The sequence below is a fragment of the Ranitomeya imitator genome, chromosome 4 (assembly GCF_032444005.1).
Source record: "Ranitomeya imitator isolate aRanImi1 chromosome 4, aRanImi1.pri, whole genome shotgun sequence".
NCBI lineage: Eukaryota > Metazoa > Chordata > Amphibia > Anura > Dendrobatidae > Ranitomeya > Ranitomeya imitator.
Genome location: NC_091285.1, coordinates 645215156 through 645239923, shown reverse-complemented (window position 1 = coordinate 645239923; position 24768 = coordinate 645215156). Strand labels below are relative to the sequence as shown.

Here is a 24768-nt window from a genome sequence, read left to right as displayed (position 1 = left end):
AAGTGATTTAATAAAAAGTGAAAACTGTACAATTATTACATATAAACGCATATCTATCGAACCTTAATTATTGATTTCATAAATTTAGCTCCACATTTGATTGAACTGTAAAGTACATAACAGTAATTCATAGGCTGACTGGCTCGTTTTTGCAGACCCTAAAATAATTGCTGTTGGCGGCCCACCTCCCCGTATAATCAGAGGATGTAATGACGACAATATCCAAGCAGGGTTAATTCCCCCATAGTATTTGGCCCATAAAAAAAAACATTAATTATGGGCAGAAAATCTGTCCCTGTAGCCCCAGCGTAGTGCTGGTTTCACACATCTGAGTTTTACAGACCAGGCACAGACGGCCATGTGTGGACTGGCCATGGGGGCCTCTCGGACCCAATCCCAACACATCATAGACGCTTATGAGGCTTCTGTGTTCGGCTCAGGAAACCTGTGGTTCCTACGGACATCATGGTCCATATCGGACAGTGAAAGTCAGATGTGTGAAACGGGCCTTAGCCCCCCATACAGGATAGCTGTGGGACAAACGATCTGTCGGACAAAATCCTGTCAGATGAATGATCTGTTGGTGAAGAATCCCTGTCAGATGAATGATCTGTTGGTGAAGAATCCCTGTCAGATGAATGATCTGTTGGTGAAGAATCAGTAGGCCCAAACACCCATCAGACAGTCTGCCGAGCCCACCAATATCAGAAGGATCAGCCTAATGTGTTTGGGGGTCTTTAGTCTTATCTCTGCGACTTTCTGCAGACAGATCTGTTGATCTTCTGACTTAATGTCATATGTCTGGAGAGGGTCAGTTCTGTAGGCCCAGTGTATGAGAACAGTAGTAGACCCTTAATAGCTCCCATACAGTAATAATTCCTGGCAGTTTTTAGTCTTTTCTCCAGTGTGAAAAGAAAGACAAAAGACTTTTCTCAAAGAAAACAGAACTCATTAACTACTTAACACCCCCATGGCAGCCATGTCCTGCCAGCTGATAGGACTGACCCCTCCCATGGACACACAAAGAGGGGCTTTTATCTGAGTCTCCCACACTCTGTCCCACAGTACTGGAATAGTCTGGAGGCACACAAGTAGTGTCCAGCTAGCCGAGCGATCCTACAGAGCAAGATGCTGGGCCGCCATAGGAAGCTGTCCTTCGGGACACTATGCAATGAAGGTAAGAGCACATGCAAGCTTCTCGCACATGGGAACATACTTCATTAATATATATATATATATATATTTATAATAATATTAAATGCAAATTGGTACAATTTACTAGATCCAAATTTTTGCCACTTGATCGTCGCCGTACCCTACTGGTCACAATTCAGCTGCACTGTTCTGTGATGTAATAGCGGCATAGGGCAATCTTTGGGTAAGCGTTCTGTGCCCCAGCCTTAGGTATATTTTACATCAGTATTTGTAAGCCAAAACCAGGAGTGGAACAATCAGAGGAAAACTTTAATAGAAACACGTCACTGCTTCTGCATTTTTCACCATCATTATTCACCTCCAAGAATTGGATGGTACTCACCCATTCATGTCTACTGGTTTATAAAAAAAAAAAATTGGGACTGCACTCGAACGACATCCGAGTGCAGTCTTGATTTTCAACGACTTACATAATGGAGACGTTGTAGCAACTTTTTTTCTCTCTCCACCTTCTAGAAAATCAGATCCGACTCTGATCAGAGTACGATCAGAGCAATCAGACTGATTTTTTTCGGGTGTAGAAAAAAATATGGTGGCCCTAACTATCGCTATTAAACCAATTCTTGTCCTGTATAAACACTTCTGCCGTCCTTTGCTCGTCATGAGTTATTGCATTGTTCATCCTTTAAACGCTCATCTGCTGGCGTAAACGAACCTTTAGTTTTGCATAGGACTGCAAGCCAGCATACCAGATTAGCCTAACTGAGCTGAGCTAAATGACAAATTCAGCTCTGCTGCATCTATATAGTAATAATTCTAGTTTATATGATAATGATAATTTAACAATCCCCACTATAAACAGCCCCATAGACTATAATGGACATAAATGGTGGATGGAGGAATGGCATCTGTATATTATATATATTTATTTATGCCCAAACCCGGGAGTGTCCTTGTGATGGGTGAGATTGTGGCCGGGTATACAATGGTAAGAGGATTTAAGTACAAATAGGGATTGTCCCTGACAGATAATGTGGTACAGTAAAATATCATTATATGCTAAACTGCCGGTGGGTGGGAAAAGCACAAGTTTCATTGAGAATGTCATAGCCTCCATTTTATAAACATCCCAAAATGAGTCTTTTTATAATTTTTGGGGAGACTATTTCATGCTAAAATATACTTAAAATAAAGATATAATAAATTAAATATTAAATTTCTCCAAATTAAAGTAATACTTTAAATTAAATGAATAATTTCTAATTTCATCTTGCTATTATTATTATTAATCTTATTAAGATTTCATCCTGCCACTTGAATGCAACCAATAGGGCCACCATTATGACTCCCGTAGGGATTTTATTTTTTTTCAGACTGTCATGATACGTTCCCTAATTCTGTTTAGGTTTTTTGCTTGATGATTGCCATTGTTAAAGGGAACCTTTCACCATGAAAATGCAGTCCAATTTGCAGGCACCATGTTATAGAGCAGGGGGAGCTGAGTGGATTGATATATAATGTTGTGAGAAAAGATTTAATATAACCTGTGTTTTAATCACTTTAAACTCTGCTCTGTTTGGTCCAGTGGGCGGTCCTATCAGCGACTGACAGCAGAGTGCATAGAAAGATAGCTGTCAGTCACTGATAGGACCGCCCACTGGACCAGAAAGAGAAGAGCTTAAAATGAATAAAACACAGGTTATATTGATTCTTTTCTCACAAAACTAAATATTAATGCACTAAGCTTCCCTGTCTCTATGACATGGTGCTTGCGGATTGGACTGTATTTTCATGGTGACAAGTTCCCTTTAAGAAGTCTTGAAAAGCCTGGGTGATTTATTTGGGAATAACAGAGGCAAATTAGCATTATTCTATGTCCTGATGTCTATTTGTTCTCATTTGGCCCAGATTTAGAACAGCACCACCCTTGTTCACAGGCTGTCTTTGGTATTACAGTTTAGCCAGACAAGAGTGACACAGTTTCTGGGAAAATTTTGCATATCTTTCTAATCTTGGACAAGTCTTAGGTTTATGGGGGAAAAAAAATCAGCGGCAAAGTGAACAAAATTTAATCAAATCCCGCTCGGGATTCAAGAGAGCGAATTTTACCCTTTGCCATGAATGTGATGAAATCCTCAGCAAAATCCATGAAAAATCTGCACATAACGCATGCGGAAAATCTGTAGCAGAAAAAAAATGTTGATATTAGGGAGGGTAAAGATTTGCACAGGCAGGGGGAAACCAATTGTTTTTATTCTTCACTAGAAAAAAAAAAAAAAGATAAAGTTTTTCCATGATCTGATGAGATTTCACGCATTCTTGTGCTGCGGGAACGGACATGTTTGGACAGTACACATACACCGATACGCACCGCGATGCAGAACATTACCCCCATATAGGACATTCTCAGCCGATTGTTATCGCTCGCTGCGGATGACACGATAATGATCACTTGTCAGGAAAACATTTTAAGCACGTTTTGTGTTGGTGGAGGATACAATATAACAAATATAGATATATACGGTATATATAGAACTGATTCCACTGCTAGAATATCATCAAACAAGAATAATTTTTCAGTGTAAATACACCTTAAAGGGGTCTTCTCAAGTTTATATGTTATGTCCTGATTGCTGGGGCTCTGATCGCTAGGACCCCCATCAATCCAGGGCTTTGATCCAGGTGCACTGTTTCCATTCATTTCTAATGGGACTGTCGGAGAAAGCCTATCGCTGCGCTCGGCTGGTCTTCGGCGCTCCATTGGCAATGAATGGAGCAGCAGTGCGCACGATCATCCACTCAACAGTCCATCCCAATGGTCGGACCCCAGCGATCAGGAAATGATCACCTATCCCATAGATGGAGAATAACTTGTGAACTTGACAATACCGCGTTAACGTTACCCTGGGAACAAAGGTATTGGACATTAAAACTCATAAAGTCCACGCCTTCTAATAACCTGCCCCTGAGGAATCGGGAGGCCCCCGTACATCTACTATATAATTGTCTAAGGGTCACTACCGTCTTTCTGTCTGTCCTTTTCTCTGTCTGTCTGTCACGGATATTCATTGGTCGCGGCCTCTGTCTGTTATGGAAATCCAAGTCGCTGATTGGTCGTGGCAAAACGCCCACGACCATTGCCTTGACCAATCAGCGACAGGCTCAGTCCGGCGGCAAAATGGCCGCTCCTTCCTCCCCGCAGTCAGTGCCCACTCCATACTCCCCTCCAGTCAGCGCTCACACAGGGTTAATGGCAGCGTTAATGGGCCGCATTATGCCACGGTGTAACGCACTCCATTAACGCAGCTATTAACCCTGTGTGACCAACTTTTTACTATTGATGGTGCATATGCAGCATCAATAGTAAAAAGATCTAATGTTACAAATAATAATAATAATAATAGAAAAAAAGTTATTCTCACCCTCCGATGTGGCGCGTTGTCCTCGGCAGTGCAAGCGGCAGGTTCCGGTGCCCAGGATGCTATGCGAGAAGGACCTTCCATGACATCACGGTCATGTGACCGCGACGTCATCACAGGTCCTGCACTCATACCAACCCTGGGACGCTAAGCGCTCCATGCATTGCGATCTCACGAGATGATGATGTAGCGGTCTCGGGAGACCGCAATGCGCTCTTGAGACCGGAGCGCACGAGGAGCATCGGTGCGAAGCGGGGGCCAACGGAAGGTGAGTATATAACTTTTTTTTTTTAATTCTTTTTTTTAACAGGGATATGATGCCCACATTGCAATATACTACGTGGGCTGCGCAATATACTACGAGGGCTGTGCAATATACTGCGTGGGCTGTGCAATATACTACGTGGGCTGTGCAATATACTACGTGGGCTGTGCAATGTACTACGTGGGCTGTGCAATAAACTACGTGGGCTGTGCAATCAATATACTACGTGGGCTGTGCAATATACTACGTGGGCTATGCAATATACTACGTGGGCTGTGCAATAGGCTGTGCAATATACTGTGTGGGCTGTTATACACTACGTGGGCTATGTTATACACTACGTGGGCTATGTTCTACACTACGTGGCCTGTGTTATACACTATGTGGCCTGTGTTATACACTACGTGCGTGGGCTGTTATAAACTACGTGGCTGTGTTATATGCTATGTGGGCTGTTATACACTCCGTGGGCTGTGCTATATACTATGTGGGCTGTGCTATATACTCCGTGGGCTGTGCAATATACTACGTGGCTGTGCTATTTACTACATGGGCTGAGATATACTACGTGGCTGTGCAATATACTATGTGGCTGTGCTATTTACTACGTGGGCTGAGATATACTACGTGGCTGTGCTATATACTACGTGGCGGGCCGCGAACAATCAGCAACAGGCGCTAATTGGTCGCGGCAGGCCGAATCCTGTGTATTCAATGTATTATTCTAAAATCTTCATAAATAAACTGCATACATATTCTAGAATACCCGATGCATTAGAATCAGGCCATCATCTAGTCTACTATACAATTGTCTAAGGGTCACTTCCGTCTTTCTGTCTGTCCTTCTGTCTGTCACGGATATTCATTGGTCGCGGCATGTCTGTCATGGAAATCCAAGTCGCTGATTGGTCGCGGCAAAACAGCCACGACCAATCAGCGACAGGCACAGTCCGGCGGCAAAATGGCCGCTCCTTCCTCCCCGCAGTCAGTGACCGCTCCATACTCCCCTCCAGTCAGTGCTCACACAGGGTTAATGGCAGCGTTAATGGACCGCGTTATGCCACAGTGTAACGCACTCCATTAACGCAGCTATTAACCCTGTGTGACCAACTTTTTACTATTGATGATACATATGCAGCATCAATAGTAAAAAGATCTAATGTTACAAATAATAATTTTAAAAAAAAGTTATTCTCACCCTCCGATGTGCGCGCTGTCCTCGGCAGTGCAAGCGGCAGGATCCGGTGCCAAGGATGCTATGCGAGAAGGACCTTCCATGACGTCATGGTCATGTGACCGTGATGTCATCACAGGTCCTGTGCTCATACCAACCCTGGGACCGGAAGCTGCCGCGTGGACCGCACACAGGCGCCAGGACTTCAATTGGCCTTCGGAAGGTGAGTACATGTTTATTTTTTATTTTAAGTCTTTTTTAACCACGCATATAGTGCCCACATTGCTATATACTACATGGGCTGTGTTACATACTGCGTGAGCTGTGTTATATTCTACATGGCTGCTATGTACTACTTGGGCAGTGTTATATACTATCTGGGCAATGTTATATACTGCGTGGGCTGCGTTATATACTACATGGCTGCTATATACTACGTGGGCAGTGTTATATACTGTATGGGCTGCGTTATATAATACATGGCTGCTATATAACACGTGGCCAGTGTTATATACTATGTGGGCAATGTTATATACTGCGTGGGCTGCATTATATACTACATGGCTGCTATATACTATGTGGGAAGTGTTGTATACTACGTGGGCAGTGTTATATACTGTGTGGGCTGCATATTAACGCATCGGTTATTCAAGAATATGTCTTGGCCTGTTCTATATACTCTGTGGCTGATATATACATGCATATTCTAGAATACCCGATGCGTTAGAATCGGGCCACCATCTAGTATAAGATATTTGTCCAATCTCGTTAAATCCGCAGATTTTGCTGACTACTTTTATGTGTAAGGGAATTTCAAGGTCTTGTGAAAATCCTGCATTGTCAGTGGCACTGAATAAAAAGTTAGGTGTAGGGTCCTAAGAGCCAGAGAAGGATGATGGCTGGGACCGAACGTTGGGTTGTGGATTTGGGGGTAAAATAGGGTGAGGTTTGGTCTTTTTGTCATATCGTGGAAAAGTCCATAGTGATTAGGTCAGTTTAAGGGGGTGCCAAACTCTGCAATGGCCCAGGACCTCATCTCCTTGGAAGACCTTTAAGGACTGGATCACTATGAGCAACTGGAAGTTACCATTGAACCTTTAACTGCCCTAGGTGACTAGAGAATGATAACTGGATGCCTTCCCTGGCTTAAAGTGACCCACCAACCTGGGACTATATCTGGTGCCCTCTCAGTTTTGCTCCCACTGCCACTTCTCCTCAGATTGGCATTCCATTCCTCCTGCTTCCAGTATGGATGCCACAGTGGTATAGATAGGGCAGTGGTAAGTCTAAACCACACCATCTCTGCCTTTACTGTGCTGTGGGAGGTTTAGTTTGGACTTACCATTGAATTCCCCATGCCATCTTGGAAGCAGGAGGAAAGGAATAACGACCAGAAGAGGCAGCAGGAGATGGCAACCCGGTAGTTGTATAATCACTTTCCACGCCCATTTTGAGGTGTCCATACACATTAAATGGCAGCCAATCTCAGCAATTTTGGTTGACCATCTTACGTGTATAGGGGTATGGGTATCCTGATTCCCTTCTTACATTTTATGGCAGGGGAAGGAAACATCAGTCATGATGAATTTCAACATGTTCTATCTTTTTATGCTCTTAGTAGACAAGCCACCAACAAAGGTAGCTGGCAGCAGCCTATTTCCTTCTCCCCATTAAGCACACATGTACACTAAGTCGAGCCGAGTGTGCATGTATATGGGGGCCGGGAGGAATAACTGTCTAAAGTGTACGACTATATTTAGACCACCAGAAAAAATTGGAAATAAGTCTCTAAATAGTTTGGATCACAAGGAATTTTGAAATGAATAGAAATTATGGACTGAAATCCTTTTGAAGTCTTTACACAATATACAACTTTCCGTTCTCTTCCCTCTGGTGGAATGAAACTCACATGCCGACTAGACGTAAAGCCCTATCTGTAAAAAGAATGCTAGACTATCTAGATGGAAAATCTTTGTAAAGCTTGTAGGTATAGCCAGCCTCAGATCAAGCTTGCCTTTTATGACTAGCAGCATGGCCGCTTTGGTTGTCCATAACTGGAATCTCCAGACTGACCTTGATATAAGAGGCAGACTCGTATCTGTAGACGGCTGGAGAGACCACTGCGGCCTGCTAGAGACGGGTGTGCTAGAAGGACAGTCAATGACAATAGTTGAGTAGTAGAAGTCTTGAGAAGGGTTGTAGATATGATGATAACTGGCCTAAAATGGCAGACTACCTAATCCTACACTTCAATTAGGCGAAACTCTCCTATAGATGATCAATCCCTCAATCTCAAGAGTCCCCATCCAGACACCTGTACTGGTCTCAGACGTCTCACAGGGGCGTGTTGATCAAATTTGTAGGCATCTGGTACTTACCACTAATCTGGTACCTCATAAGGTGCACATAAAGTTGTACTTATGCCACCAGAAGAGATCTAGAATGATCGGTTCCAACCAACGCAACTGGTTCCACACAACAACAAACTAAGGGTTTTTAAGACACCGGAGGAGTTTTTCAAGGCGAAACAATTCAGGAAAACTCTGGCAGTCATTTTTCCTGAAGTCTTTCGAGTCGTTTTTGCTGTGGCTCCACCGCTGGCATCTTTGCTCTGTTCTTTCAAGTGTATAGAGCGGGTGGCTTCCAAACGAAGCCTCCTGGAGAATCAAAGCTTCCCGATGAATGAACATGCTACTTTTTTAACCGCTTTAAGGTTTCCAAACCCTGAAGTGTTGACGTAGCTGTGCATTATGTTCACTTTTTGCAGCACTTGTTTCTCCTCCTGGAAAACGTCATACTCTTAGGACTTGGATTGAAGCATTTACCGATCAGAACCACTTTTCATCACCGAACCATTTGCAGATATTTTGCAATGATCAGAACATCCGGGTGCCAATTGGCCTGTGTACGACCTGTGCTGTGCGCATTCAAGGGGCACTTTAGGTATACAGGTGGGCACTTGCTTTGTTTTCTTCCTAAATTCAGAAAGTTTGTCCTTGTAATATAAGCATTAGGAGAAATGTGAACAATCCCCAAGTTTTAGTTAGGACTGGAAATTTGACATTTACCTTAATTTTTTTGCCAATATCATCTGTTCTAGTAGCTCTTTTATATAAACTGACTGCTATTTACTGATCCTTTGAAATCAATATTTCAGTAACCCTTGTCCCCGGACGATATAGATCCATCTCACAGATCCCGGGCACACAATCTGAAATACTTCTGTCCCCATTTGAGCAAATATCTGGCTCACATCCGGCTACGAGCGTCATGCTTGTGGAATGCGGCTTCCCGTAATCTGATAAATTCCATACAGAACGTCTTGGTAGATGGAGCAGAACATTATGTGGGTGTCTGATAAAGGGGGCAGTAAAAAGGGCATTGTTATAATATCCAGTAGAGTGTTTTGTCCCTTTTTTATTACCAGGGGTAATGGAGATGTGGGTGGACGGTTATGACCCCAGCTGTAACCCTAATTTTGGAAACGGGGTCTCTTAGGGTACCGTCACACAGTGGCATTTTGATCGCTACGACGGTACGATCCGTGACGCTCCAGCATCGTAACAATATCGCTCCAGCGTCGTAGACTGCTGTCACACTTTGCAATGTACAACGCTGGAGCGATAATTTCATGACGTATGTGCGATGTAGAAGCTGTTGGTTACTATGCGCACATCGTATACAATATCGTGCACACCTTTGTTACACCATGCGATCATGCCGCCACAGCGGGACACTAGACGACGAAAGAAAGTTTCAAACGATCTGCTACGACGTACGATTCTCAGCGGGGTCCTTGATCGCAGGAGCGTGTCAGACACAGCGAGATCGCTGGAACGTCACGGATATATCGCTGGAACGTCACAAATCGTGCCGTCGTAGCGATCAAAATGCCACTGTGTGACGGTACCCTTATAAAATCTAGGCTTTGGATTCATTACCATACAAAGTTGTCTTCATACATGACCTTGGAAGTTTTCTTTTTTTTTTTTTGGTCTGTGAAAATTGAGCAAATTTTAGAGTGCATGTAATGTATTCCCCAAAAATTCTACAACATTTCGTACGCTCACCCCCAAAAAAAGTTTATAGGGCATCAGATGTTCAGAGTTGTGAACACTTCTGGCCTTAATAAATTCATACGTACGTCTTTTGTGCCAAATGTCACATTTATGAATCCTTCCCACTATACGAATGTCACTCCAAGGAACTTACATGGGGTAATACGGGATTTAATTTTAATTAAAAAAAATAGTGACACTCATGTCCTGAGGTTGATTCTGATATTATAATTCAACCACTGAGCTGCAGTACCAGACACAAGCCGTGGACAAGAGTGGCGCTGTTTCTGGATCTGGGTCGAGCCCTTTATTAATATACCTACTATAACATGTGATTTATTAGGAATTGTAATATCATTGTCATTTCACATCTATAGTATTAACATGAGTCAATCGATGGCAGAGCGAAAAAATTTAAAAAATATTATTATTATTATTATACAAAAAATTTGATCCCCAGACACTAATTTTCTTATTTTTTTTTTTATGGATTGATCTCTCAGAAGATCTAAAAGAATAAGCGGAACCTTTGATTATATATATTATAATGCAGTGACGGTTAATTGAGCGGCTCAGCTCTGCTTCATCTGCATCGGTAACGGTTGTGTAAGGGGTCAATACGATGTGATGCCAGTCAGACGCCTACATAGTCCCGTGCATTCAGGAGAGCAGTGTTCATGAGCATGTTGCCCGGCATGTGCTCCATTGTCTGCGTTTTGCAATTTTTCTCCGGTTCCTATCAGATGAAATTTGGAATGTAGCAGTGCCAGTTGTGCGACATTCCCGTATCCCAGAGCGGCGGCTGTGGATAGTGTCAGTGTGTGTGTGCTATGGCAAGAATCTGACTGGTAATAAGCAGCCATGTAAGGTGCGGAGGCAGCGGGGCGGAGCGAGCCCAGGTGAGATAGGGCAGGTACGACACGGATTCAGCTGCTCAGTTTCTGTTGGGCACATCCAGGGGTGTCGATGGAGGAAGGTGTCTAATACCTGGATAGACCTGTCCTAAAGCTCAGACTGCACTCGTCCACCGCCAGGTACGTGACGGTCTCTGCCGTGTGCGCTGCAGGGGATTATATTCTATTATAAGGCTACGAAATTGGCTGAATTTTTATACCACTTTGTACTTTTTTATATACATTTGCACGTCAACTATTGTACATTCCGGCCATAGGGTTTTGTTCTCTTTTGTCGCAAAGTGACGAGCAACTTTCAAACTCTGCGGAACCAATGGCTGAGACTCACGTACCAAGCTCATTGGCAGTGGTGTAACGTGAAGCTTGCGGACCCCAATGTTAAATCTCCCAACAGAGCCCCCAAATATCACGTATGGGTCAAACGGACCTTAGGGCAATGGCAATTGCTGCCCCCAATAGAGTTACGCCATGTACGTGTACGCGACCGTATTTCCAGTCCACTATCAGGATCAATATTATTCAATAGGGCAGCGGCGATGAGTGATTTTCAGGGATTTTTTTTTTTTTTTCACCGACTGAAAAAAAAAAATTAGATTGAACGATTTTCATCCAAAAATGGGATGAAACTCGCTCATTTAAGTGGGTGCCGGAAAAAAAGTCGGATGCCGTACAAAGCCATAGTATAACAACCGATTTTTGGGATACATTCATCCAATTCGTTTTACGGATATGCTCATCAAAGCCACCGGCGACACGCACGTTGGGTCCCGGATCTGGGTACTGGGTTTGTGTCCACTTGGATTTTAATATATGTATTATCCCTCTGCATATTTATTTACTCATCGATAGGTTGCGGATTCTATACACATTTGTGACTGTACTGCAGATTTGCTATTCTTTTCAGTTTTTATTGAAATATCGTGGCATAATGTGACTATTACAGATACTTTCCATATATATATTGTAGTGATGAGCGAACGTGCCGGGATAAGGTGTTATCTGAGCATGCTTGGGTCCTAATAGAGTATCTTCGGAGCGCTCAAAAAATATGTTCGAGTCCTCACGGCTGCATGTCTCGGTGCTGTTCGACAGCCGCAACACATGCAGGGATTACCTAACAAACAGACAATCCCTGCATGTATTGAAGCTATCTAACAGCCGCAAGACATGCAGCCGCGAAGACTCGTACATATTATTCAAGCACGCCGAAGACACTTGGTTAGGACCCGAGCATGCTCAGATAACACCTTATCCCGGCACGTTGGCTCATCAATAATATATACATACAAGGCACAAGTCACTTTCTTGAATTCTCGCACATGGTTCTCATCATATTTTTTACCAGAACTTTTTTTTCTCTCTAATTTACTTGCTTTATTACACGTTTATGTGATCATATTGCAGATTTACCGTGTTTGTTTGTTTTTTTTTATCCAGTTCTATACACCCTTTTTCCTGCATATTACTCAATATCGAGATATATTTTAGTCTGAATAATATTTTTTATATGCAGTCAGATGTCACTTTAGGTGTAATTATTATCCTCACCCATCCAGTCACAATCAAAAATATAGTAATATTTCTAGAGAGTAATTCTATGCATGTTTAACAGCTATGCAGCTGTAGACACCCAACCTATACCTTACACCTTGAGCTTTTTAATAAAGTTTCTAGTCGTGTTTGTTTTACCTTTGCATTATTCTCTAATAAACTTTGTTATAATTTGTATTCAATTGGTTATGTGTCATCTTCATAGGAGTTTATGTTTGTCTTGGACGCATAACTTTACTGTTATTTTTTCTGATTGCTATACACTGCAAATGATTAATAGTGGTTGAGAAAAAAAAAACAGATTGCATGCGGATGTCAAGTGAGAAAAAAAATTGTTCCACTTTTTTTGGCTGTAAATCAGTCAGAATTTTTTATACAGTTGTGTGACCTCAGCCTAATCTGTAATATATATATATATATATATATATATATATATATATGTGTGTGTGTATATATATATATGTATTTATATATATATATATATATATATGCATAAATATATATTATTATTATTATTTATTTATATAATATATATATAATATTTATATATATATATATATATATATATATTACAACTATCTGTACAATATATCTCATACATGTTTGTATACTTGCAGGTCGTTCAGAGGGCTGTATACTTCTGGGAAAAACTGCTGTATATCGGCGCCTCATGGATCCTACCTCACTTTGTTCCGGTCCCACAGTTTCTCCTTATGCTCAATTAGTGAACAATCATGGAGGAAGTATTGGATGTAAAGTGGAACGTAAACGCTTTGAAAAGTCAGAGTCAGAGGATTCTGGTGTGGAATTACCACCACCATCTCCTTTTGGATCTGAAAGTAGCTACAATCCCGATGAATCAGAAAGTCTAGAAAGCTCCACCCCTGAGTATTCTGAAAGTCTGGATGGCCCCACCCCTGAGGTTCCTGAAAGTCCGAAAAGCACAAATATTGAAAGCCAAGGCAGCTTAGCAAAATCGGAGGAGACCGTCATATTGGATCATCCGTCTGTTAAGAACTCAGGGAGCTTTAATATACATCCAGACAAGGATATAGACAGGATGGAATGTTTTTTCACCACGCAACGGGAACGAGACCTGTCAGGTGTGCCCCAAAAGCTGGAACAGGCCATCCTCAGAAGCAGGAGACGGAGCACTAGTAGAGAGTCTATTCAGAGCAAAACATCAAGGTATCACCGTCAGTATGTGGGATCATTAAAGGAGCAACGCAGAGGGAAGACCTTCAACCACCAAACTAAAAGTCCGACACGTCAAAGTCAGGTAAATGAGGTAAGTCCCTTCAGGGAGCTTTAGATAACACATATGGTCCCAACTTACAGAGAAGTTTTATGAAAACTAGACATAGGCTATAGGTTAAAAAAAATATCTCAGGACCAGAAGAACTGCAGCTTATAATCTAATATCCGTAACATATGGGTGTATTGGGGTGGTAGAGATGGTAGATTAGGTTCCTTCCATGCAAACAAGGAAGGAACCTAAGAACATAAGTGTCTTAGAATACATGCGTAACATTACTCTTCCTTTATCTTTGTAGGACCAGGACCCCCTGCTTCTCCCAGGAGATGGTCTTCGCTACCTGGAAAGTCTATGTCAAATGTTAGAGCAAATTGCAGAGCTGCAAGAGAAGAATCAAAGACTTCAACAAGAGAAAAAACAAGCTGAAGGAAAGCTGCAAGTACCGGTATGAGGATGTTCTGTATTTACGACTGAATTTCCCCCAGTTATTTTCATTAACTCTAAGGACAAGGAAAAGTGTTGTATATCTACTTAAACAACCCTCCCTCCGGGTAATATGATTGAGTAGCTGTCATTTAGAAAAGTTAAAAATAGATAAGTTCTCCAAATGTCATCTTAACCCTCCTCTTCCATACTCAAGTTGATTTATGGCGGTGCTCATTGGTGACCTGCTTTTCTTTTACAGGTGCTCTTTCTGGATTCCTGTGTATGTGGCGCCTCTCGTGCCTCTAGGGATTCAGATAATGACCTAACCGATAACCCTCATCCAATGAAGAAGATCTGGGAACCAAAGCACTATAGAAAGAGATCAAGCTCCCATGCCGGGGTGCTCCTCAGCGTAGCCAGACCCACCATGGCTAAAGGTATAGTCCTTTCAGGATGGAATAATCTGAAGAACTTTAAAGAGGACTTGTCACTTACTCTACAAAAAATTTAGTTACCTTCTGCTCTCCTGATTCTGCAGCTTTTTTTCATTTTGCACTGCGTCGCTCCATTGCAGAGATATACACATATGTTGCTTTTGGAGGGCAGTATGTGAAATCTCTGGTTGTAGTATAACTGGGTGTTTCTTCAAAGTCTTATTGGAGGAGTGCGCTTAACCGTTCCTTCCAATCACAGCTCGATAGCTGATCTAGCAAACATTGTCGAGCTGTGATTGGCAGCGTCTGGGAGGGAGTGAAAAAAGCATACGCCCCCAAGAAAAAAGACTCTGAAGAAAGGCCCAGTTGCACTTCAATGCAGAGATTTCACATACTGTGCTCCAAAGGCAACAGATGTGAATATCTCTATAATGGAGTGACGCAGAGAAAAATGGAAGAGTAGCAGATTCAGTGGAGCTTGGTGATTATTTTTACAAGGTATTGAACTTCATTTTTTTTAGCAAGTGACAGGTCTTCTTTAAGCCCCATATACACTTTAGATAGCTGTCTGCCAAAAGATGGTTCATCTGGCAGTTTTCTTGTCTGACTCTCCTAAACCCAGTAGCTATTGTATCTGTTGAGAGAGAGTTGGGGCCCCCATTATCATTAAATAGATTATATCGAAGGGTTGTCCAAGATAAGTCTAAGTTAATGGAGCGCCTTTACTCTATGACTGAAATTCTAAATCTATGTTGCCTTTACAGATAATGGATTGAAACAGGCAGATAAAATGGACCCCCAGTATGTGAGTGTACCCAACCTGCAAGAAAGGGAGAAACCAAGGCCACACCGAAACTGCAAAGTAAGTAGTCAACCTGTCCAGGGGTCCTAAGACACTGAAAGACAAAGATATTTACATAATGATTGTACTAGGGACGAAACTTCTATAAATGAGCCCCTTGCAGAACAACTATATATATACCTTAAATAGAGTTTCACAGACTTTTTATCGGTGGGTGACCCTAAATGGCGCCTGCATTTTCCTACTGTTTATATTCCTATAGGAATGACCACTTTTGATGTTGTGGTTTTGCAACCTGTGGCTTTCTAATGATTATAAAGTTACAACTCCCTGCAAGTTCTTATAACCTAGATCTGTTTGAGCATGCTGGGAGTTGTAGTTTTACAACATTTTGGAGAGTCACCGTTTGGAGATCGCCACACAAGCTCTGTAATACTCAAGGTTTCGGAAGAATGCTAACTCTAAAACTGGGGTTTTGGCTTGAGGAGTCACCAGTATAAAGGAAAATGGCATGAGTTGGATGAGACATAATAGGGGGGTCTTATACTACGGTTCCTGCAAGAATTTGAAACAATCCATGTGGTCTTTCCTAAATTTGTAGCCAGCGGGAATGATAGATGCTTTTACTTGGGTGCAAAGAATATTTTTTTCAGCAAGTCTTCTAGTAGTCCTGGTACTGTCGCGAATAAGAAAAACTCCTATATACAGATATGAATCGTAACAATGAACTTTCTTGTTCTCCGCAGACTGAAGCTTCGCAGTGGTATAAACTAAAAGATATGCTTTCTAAGTTAGCAAAGAAAGGTGCAGGATCAGTTCATGGGAGCGGCAAGACCGTAGAACCACACAGGTACAGTAATATACCATCGCATGAAAAAGTGATCAATATAGGCACCGGATGGCACCAGTTTTTCGATATCTAATCGTCCCTTCTTCCGTAGGACACAGACGATGTTAGAAGGAAATCCACAACATCCGAGAAGATTGTTCCTGCCTGGATTGGTCATCAGACCCCGCAACCATGGCCGACAGTTTCACTGAGTTTTCTGTCTTTCTGGGGGAAGAGACTGATCAAGTCGATTGCACCGTAGAAGAATGATTCACTATCAGTGTCCTGCTGAGAAGAGTCTAGAAGAAACGCACCAGTATCTGGGAAGAATAAAATTGGCACTAAGTGTCAGCAAGGGGAGATATCCTTGCCCCCATGGTCATACCATGCTTTGTACAATTCATCGATAATGCCTGGCTTCACATATATCCTGCCGAGGACATCACTACCTAGAAATCCTAGCCCCCATGGTCATCCCATGCTTTGCACCAGTCATCGATAATGCCTGGTGCCAGATATATCCTGCCGAGGACATCACTACCTAGAAATCCTTGCCCCCATGGTCATACAATGCTTTGTACAATTCATCGATAATGCCTTGGCGACATGTTTATCCTGCCGAGGACATCACTACCTAGAAATCCTTGCCCCCATGGTCATACCATGCTTTGTACAAGTCATCGATAATGCCTGGCGTCACATATATCCTGCCGAGGACATCACTACCTAGAAATCCTAGCCCCCATGGTCATCCCATGCTTTGTACAAATCATCGATAATGCCTGGCATCACATATATAATGCCGAGGACATCACTACCTAGAAATCCTTGCCCCCATGGTCATACCATGCTTTGTACAATTCATTGATAATGCCTGGCGTCACATATATAATGTCGAGGACATCACTACCTAGAAATCCTTGCCCCCATGGTCAAACCATGCTTTGTACAAGTCTTCGATAATGTCTAGCGCCAGATATATCCTGCCGAGGACATCACTACCTAGAAATCCTAGCCCCCATGGTCATACCAAGCTTTGTACAAGTCATCGATAATGACTGGTGCCAGATATATCCTGCCGAGGACATCACTACCTAGAAATCCTTGCCCCCATGGTCATGCCATGCTTTGTAAAAGTCTTCGATAATGTCTGGCGCCAGATATATCCTGTTGAGGACATCACTACCTAGAAATCCTTGCCCCCCCATGGTCATACCATGCTTTATACAAGACATCGATAATGACTGGCACCAGAAAAACCTGCCGAGGACATCACTACCCAACTATTGAGGACGTATAGACATTATTATCATGCTTAGAGGCGCAGAAGATGTATTTATACTGTATGTATATATGGGAAAAGATAAATTATAAATGCATGAAATATCGAAAGGAAAACATTAAGGTTATTTTTATGGATGTTGCTTTTATATGTAAATAAAATAATGATATTTTACTTGTGTAATGCACAGGTATTCATTGTGGAGGATGGTGCCCGACTTAGATTACTTATTTGGCGCCAATTACAAAGGTTCAACTTGGCACTTGCTGCCAGTTATGAGTTCCCAGCTCTGGTACCAGTACAACTCAGCACAGGTAGAAAGCATGGGTGTAGCTAGGGGGTGTCTGCTGGCGTATATACCATAGGGGGAGAGGTGACAACAGGCTGTAATCAAGCCATGGTGATTGAATACAGGGCAAGGGCAGCAAACTTAAGGAAAGTCCAGCTATGATTTTTATCACTGTAATCTCAATACTACTGGTATAACATTTCATGTAAGGAGCTCCCCTTAGTAGTGGAAGTCACAGGCATAAAAATTATTGAATTATTTAAAAGGTTTATTCCCACAATCACATTTCTTTTTTCACAAAGCACAGTAAATGCATACTTATTGTTACTATACAGAGTAAGCCCAACATAAAGATTATTTCTTGTACCATTGTATCATTTTTTTTGCATTGCTATCTGCCGTTCTCGGTTCCCAGCTTCACGTAGATGAATGGCCAGTCTTCTTCTTATCTGCTAAAACTACATTTCCCAGCAGCAATTGCTTCTCCTCAGTGCTGCAGTGCTCCTGACTCACCCCACCTCTCTGAATTATAATCAAGCTAAGTGTAAAATTCACCTTCTGCTCCTGTACAGTACGCTGAACAGCAAATTTTATCTTCTGCCATCTACATTAGTATAACTGTGTGATTTTTCATAATTCTTAGCAGTTTTCTAGCAGAGCTCAATTCTGCTGCACTCATCCACAACGGAGCTTATAATAGGTAGTCAGTGCAGAGTTGCATTTGTTGCTCTCTGATGAGAGATCAGTGATGTGAAACTGCAAATGCTTCTCTATTGATTCATATGGTAAAAGATTATCTTTTGCCATATGCATCAGCAGAGCAGCAGTTGCAGTTTCACATCGATAATCTGTAGCAGTAGACAACAAACACAGCTCAGCTCTGTGCGGCCTAGTAATTACAATCGCTTATGCGAAAGAGTGCAGGAAAGTTGATCTGTGCTAAAAACCAGCTAACAATCATCTAAAACCACATAGACAGCTATACTAATGAAGATGGAAGAAGGTAAAATCAGGTTGGCATAGTACTGTACAGGAGCAGAGAGTGTAGAGGAGAAGAGAGTGTAGAGGAGAAGAGAGTGTAGAGGAGCAGAGTGTGTACAGGAGCATAGAGTGTTTTCTAAAGTTAAAATACAGAGGTGGAGGTAAAGCAGTGTAATGGTAGCAGGAAGCCAGACGAGAGAGGCTGCACTGAGCATGATCGACCAGGAACACTGGGACTACTACAAGCAACTGGAGAATAGCTAGAGGCTGAAAGGGCATCTCTTGGGGGTGATATGTGCAAAATGGGGCAGATTTAAAAAATGAGTTATATTGGTACAGATGAATAAATATATGTCACAGGGCTACCACGACAGAGAGGTTCCAGAGAACCGCAGCACTCTGGGCCTCGTTCACACACAGTGAACAGAAGCTCTTCTCCTGAATTCTGACCTGGCTGCTTTGTGCCAGAAGTGCAGGAGTTAACCTTGTTGCTGAGTGGCTGAGAGCTGGGTCTCTCAGCTGAAGTTGATTTTGTAATCTCATCCTCTATATAGACCCAGCCTTGACTACAACTGTTGTCAGTGATCAGTTCAGCTGCCTGGCTTGGAGTGTGAAGGAGCGTGGTATTAGGAGCTTGGAGGTTTTTCTATTGAGATTGTTGTCTGCTTATTTGGTTGCATGTTAAACCTGTTTCCTCTCCTTAGTTGTTGTTCTCCTTTTTCCTACTCAGTGTTCCCTCTGTGGTTGTGTGAGCTTTTGGGGTATTTGCTATTTAAGCTACCTTGTCTGTATTCCCTGTCGTTTTGCTATTTTTGTGCAATCCACCTTCCTGGGGGAGAGGGGGCCACTGACAGGGTCTGATCAGGAGACAGGGATACGCTGGCGGCTCAGGCCTCCTAACCATTATAGGTACCCCTGAGATAAGGGCAAGTCAGGGTTCCTTTATAGAGTCAGGGACAGGAGCAGGTCCCAGTACGCCGTCCTGCCCCGTTATCGCCGTTTACGGCGTGACAATATATGTGTATATTAATATAAGACCATATTGTGATTTTGGGAATAACCCTTTACATGTGTGGCTTCTTCACCATAGCTGTGTTGTTACTGCACTATAGGCCATTTTCACACATCAGAGACCATCTGTGGGTCTCCTATGAAGCTGTCGCGTTTGGGTCAGGATAACTACACCCCAGTCCGTTCATCGTGTTCTGTACTTGCAAACCTAGATTTGTGAAAGCAGACTAAACGTTACCTTCACCTCTGCAGGGAGGAAATCTACATCTAAATTATTGTTTAAAGTCCCATCAATGCTTGTAACATCCGCTCTGTCCTATTTTCAAGTTAAGGTGAAAAAAACAAATTGCCCTGGAGGTCATTGACTTCTACAGGTAACACATTACTGTTTTACCTGATGTCCAGGGTGTATTGCCACTCGACATATCAGTACGAGAACAGATCAGGAAGCGTTTTATTGTCAATTGAGTAACGAAGTCCCAGCAATAAAACACTGCTGAGATGGAAATCGCCTGTCCTACACTCAGCCGTAGGGTGTGACCATTTATGCAATTCCCCAATTAGAGGAGATCATAGAATAATGAGACGTCATTTATAAAGCAGAGCAGGTGGAAGTGTCATTACCGACACACAAGAACATCCTCAGGGACTGAAAAATCCATGGGAAAAATGTCAACACCTGCAACTGTTCCTGGAAATTAAGGAAATTACAGGTACAGATCACTATAATTGAGGCATGAGTCACAGATATGATGGCCTCATACCAGGAGGATGCATTGTCAGGAACGTGCCTCATGCCTCAGTCATCTCCTTGCTTTTCAATGAATGGAGAAGTACATTGTTACAGGCCACCTCATAGACGAGCAGCGTGCAATGTGCTGCGGCACGGGTGCACGTACACTCTGCAGCACAGAAGAGAAGGTGCGCTCACTCTCCGTATCATCAGTGTCTTACCGGGTGAGAATGAGACCAGAGATACATTGTCCTAGAATTCATACAATTATGATTTCGTCACAAAATCCAAAAACATGGCTGCTTTCTCCCAAAAACAACTTGACCGAGACTGAACTGCAATACCCCACATAACCTGAGGAGAAGAGTGGCGCTGCAGCCCTGCTTTTTTAATGTCATACAAAACAATTAAAGGGTTGTCTTATTAGGACAATGGACAACCCCTTTAATTCTTCTTCTGAGGAGATAAAGGTGCCTCCACGGATAATGCAAGGAACTTCTTTAATTAAAAAGTCTTTAAAACAACGCGAGGGCTCGCCCTTCTTCCTCAAATGAAAAGACAAGACAAAAGGTTTGCAGTGTTTAGATAAAGCCAAAAAAAATGCAGCCAAAGTTACGTATACTCTATATAAAGCATCAAAAACATGACATCGCAATAATTGTAATTCAGCAAATGAATCTTACACAGAAGATTAATGAAAGCAATGAGGTAAAAACAAGATTCATTTAATAAATGAGTAAATAAATATATATAAAAAACACCTAGATATAAATGAACATTAGTGTACACCACTGGTCTAGCCAGGTGTGCTACCTAAATATTGGAGGTCACATTCACACTTGAGGGAATAGATGATGAAACTGGTCATACAGTTTAAGAATTTTGCTATATTGGAGACTTCAGTGGTCACTTTGCTAGTGACCGTGGTGATGTGATGCTTGATATTCATACATTTATGACAGTTACAGTATTCCATAGAATTCTATGAGCACCAATTGTCATATCTAAATAATGGGAAAATCTGTATTCACCTAGGGCATAATTTACTTGTGAACTAAAGATTTGGTGATTATTGAGTTAATTTCTTCCGTGACATCTAGATCCAAAAACTCAATACTTTTTCCAGAGTTAGAGTTAGTTATTATTAAAATATTTTACAAACTCAACAGTCTCCGGTGACGCACCTTTCCATAGCAGAATTAGGTCATCGATAAAGCATTTACATAACACAATATCATCAGACCATGTGTGTGTAGACAAATTGTGTGCCTTTTCAAAGGCAAAAGATTAGCAAAGGCGGGAGTAAAATGTGTGCCCATGGCGGTGCCTTTTTTTCTGGGAGGTCAGATTTTTCTTCAATCGTCAAGGTTTTGTGCTTTAAAGTTCATACTATCAAAAATGAATTTATTTTTTATAACTGGAAATAGTTTGTCCCTCTGGAGAAATCTTGCTATGGATTTTCTACTGCTGTATAATGTTGTACTGTATAGGCGGGGACACCTAAAGTCACCTCTCGAAAGGATGGATGCCAATTGTATGTATTCAAGATATTAATCAGATTTGTGGTGTCCTGAAGGTAAGAATCAAGATTTACTACAACTTTTTGCAGCTGCACATTGGGATAGATTGTAGGTGAGAGCTTGTACTCCAGCGATGATGGGTCCCTTTGGTGGGTTCAAGGAATCTTTATAAACTTTTGGCAGCTGATCGTATTTTTTTAATATTCAAATATTCTCTTTCTAATCTAGAAGGGTGTAAAAAAGGGTTGTCTGGTCTTAAACTACAAGTCTGAAGTCACTCTATGTGACTGCAGGCTTGTGAATCCTTTTATTGAGCGTGGTCCTGGCCATATAGTCGGATTGTGGCCAGGAGCATGCATATCGCAAACTTGCGGCCAGTTTGGCTGCTGACATCTTTCTGAATTCCATCTATCAGCCCTTTTTGTCACTTCCAGTTTGCATTTCATTGATGCATTCCATGTTTTACTCGGGGCCCTCAAAACCTGGAGCCGGCCCTGATCGTACCACTGAACACATTCTCTTTTCCCGCAAAAAGCAAGCTACCATACAGCTCCATCAGAAGAAAAATAAAAAAAGTGATAGCTCTCAGAATAAAGCGATGCAAAAATAATAATTTTTTTCTATAAAATAGTTTTTATGGTGTAAAAGCATCAAAACATTAAAAAAAATATATAAAATTGGGTATCTCTGTAATCATACTAACCCGAAGAATAAATCTGCCTTTCCAATTTTACCACACGCGAAACGATATAAAAAAACAAAAACAAATATCAATTCCTGAATTGCTGGTTTTTGTTCATTCTGTCTCCCAAAAATCGGAATAGAAAGCGATCAAAAAATGTCATGTGCCCGAAAATGGTACCAATTAAAAACGTCAACACGTCCTGCAAAAAACAAGCTGCAGGTTGTTGTTTGCAAAAAAAAAAATATATATATATATCTTCTGAAAGATATTTAACCAGGAATGTATGTGCTCAGCATCACACATTTTTTAAAAAAGGGGTTTATATAGGGCTAGAAACATAACATGCCCTACAATAACATGCTGATTCTAAATTGAAAAATTATGCGAAAAACACATTGAATACGGATGATGTGTGAGAAAAAATTGCATGGACTTTTCGAGACCAACATCAGACCGATTTTCTAAATGCAGATGAGTTTCAGCCCTCAGCCTGAGCTTATTGCTATTATTGCAATTTATTAAATCTGTAATTAATAATTAATAATTTTAATTGAACGTTGTGTTTAACATATGGTGTTAGGCAATAAAGACAGGCCAGGAGTTAACCACGTAAATGTTGTCCTGGTTATGATGATTTACTACATGCCGTCTTTTGTATGAGATATAATCCCATGGGAAAATGCTATGATTGTATATTTATATGCAACATGGGATTTGAAGTTTTATTTTTATTATGTGAAGGGTATAAAGGAGACATAATAATTAATTAACATCTAAAAATATAAATTCTTTTTCTGGAAATGGAAGAACAGGACCAAGCCTTATGATGTTCCACCAGATGCTGCTGCTGAAATCGCAAAGAAAGAAACATGCAACGATTCACCAAGTGAATTGGAACAAATTGAGGTGGATCTGATTGAGAAGTTGCCCCGACAGTCAGGAAGGGAAGACCTATAAAGATGACAAAACAACCTTCTAAGACTGTAAAAAGGAGATTCATGGATTTTTTTTTTTAGGGAAAAGCCTGGATCAGCAAAGCTTCATCCACCAGTCCCCAAATACAAAACCGTTGGGACCCAAGTAAGTGAGGAGGACCTCAGTGACATCCAAGTGGCCTCCAAAAGTGCGAGCACTGATCCTGTAATTAAAGTCTTGGTAGCCACACAAGTAGAGACAAGAGACCTAGAAATCATCTCGTGGATGTCACATCCGAGTGTCACCTGTAAAAATAACATATCCATCCTTCCATCAATAGAAACACCAACACTCAAAAGAGAGCTCTGCGTCTCTAAACCGCTGCCACCAATCAGTCGTCTTATTGTCGTAAAAGAAGCGAAAGCTTCTAACAAAGTGGCGAACATCTGAACATCTAGAATTGAAAAACATCAACAGCAAAAGTAATAACATCAAAAATAATCATCATACTTTTTTTGTCCATTAACTTCTGAGGATGTAAATGTGATCTTGGGTCACTTCACACATAAGAAAAGGACCTTACTCCTACCTCTACTCCTACCTCTGTAGTGCAGCAAGCTGCCACCTTTAATGCTCATTTTATCCCAAACTGTCACTTATGGTGATTTCAGCATTTCAGATGCCAACATGAAGAGATCCATGCAAATCCTGGAAATTAAGTTTTTGGCAAAATCCCTAAATGTGGGTTGTGGCCCACAGAATACGTCAGTGATTTGAAGCCAGAACCCCTGGGTCTGTCCATTGTATTCCTATTTAGGCCAGGGCACCATGTCACCTTCACTAGATATCAAAAATTAATAATTTTGGTGCAGGAGTGTTTTGTGCACTGGGACATTCACCAAGAAGTCTATCGCCATCACTTTTGAAAAGAGAGTGCCTGGGAAAAAGTCACGCAGAAGATACATTAGCAAGAGTGGACTTTGGCAAGAGCCAACTATCAAAACGGCAGAAGGGACTATAACTTAATTCCTCCATGTTTGTATCATTGTAAGTGTCTTAAGTTATCTCTT

At 41.7% G+C, this 24768-nt stretch overlaps 1 protein-coding gene across 3 annotated transcripts; it reads left to right on the top strand.

Annotated features, from left to right (window-relative positions):
• The first annotated feature begins 1068 nt into the window (after positions 1–1068).
• C4H8orf58 (chromosome 4 C8orf58 homolog) lies at positions 1069–18154 on the top strand. 3 transcript variants are annotated; one of them, XM_069766960.1, is made up of 7 exons: positions 1069–1177; positions 13154–13815; positions 14090–14236; positions 14477–14654; positions 15416–15513; positions 16200–16303; positions 16395–18154. In XM_069766960.1, exons 1-7 carry the CDS (start codon positions 1129–1131, stop codon positions 16492–16494), a joined length of 1338 nt encoding a protein of 445 aa, XP_069623061.1. In that variant the 5' UTR covers positions 1069–1128; the 3' UTR covers positions 16495–18154. The 3 variants fall into 3 exon arrangements, with proteins under 3 accessions (XP_069623061.1, XP_069623060.1, XP_069623063.1); XM_069766959.1 differs by having other exon boundaries at positions 13154–13824; positions 16395–18152; XM_069766962.1 differs by lacking the exon at positions 1069–1177 and adding an exon at positions 10991–11105 and having other exon boundaries at positions 13154–13824; positions 16395–18151.
• The last annotated feature ends 6614 nt before the right edge of the window (positions 18155–24768 follow it).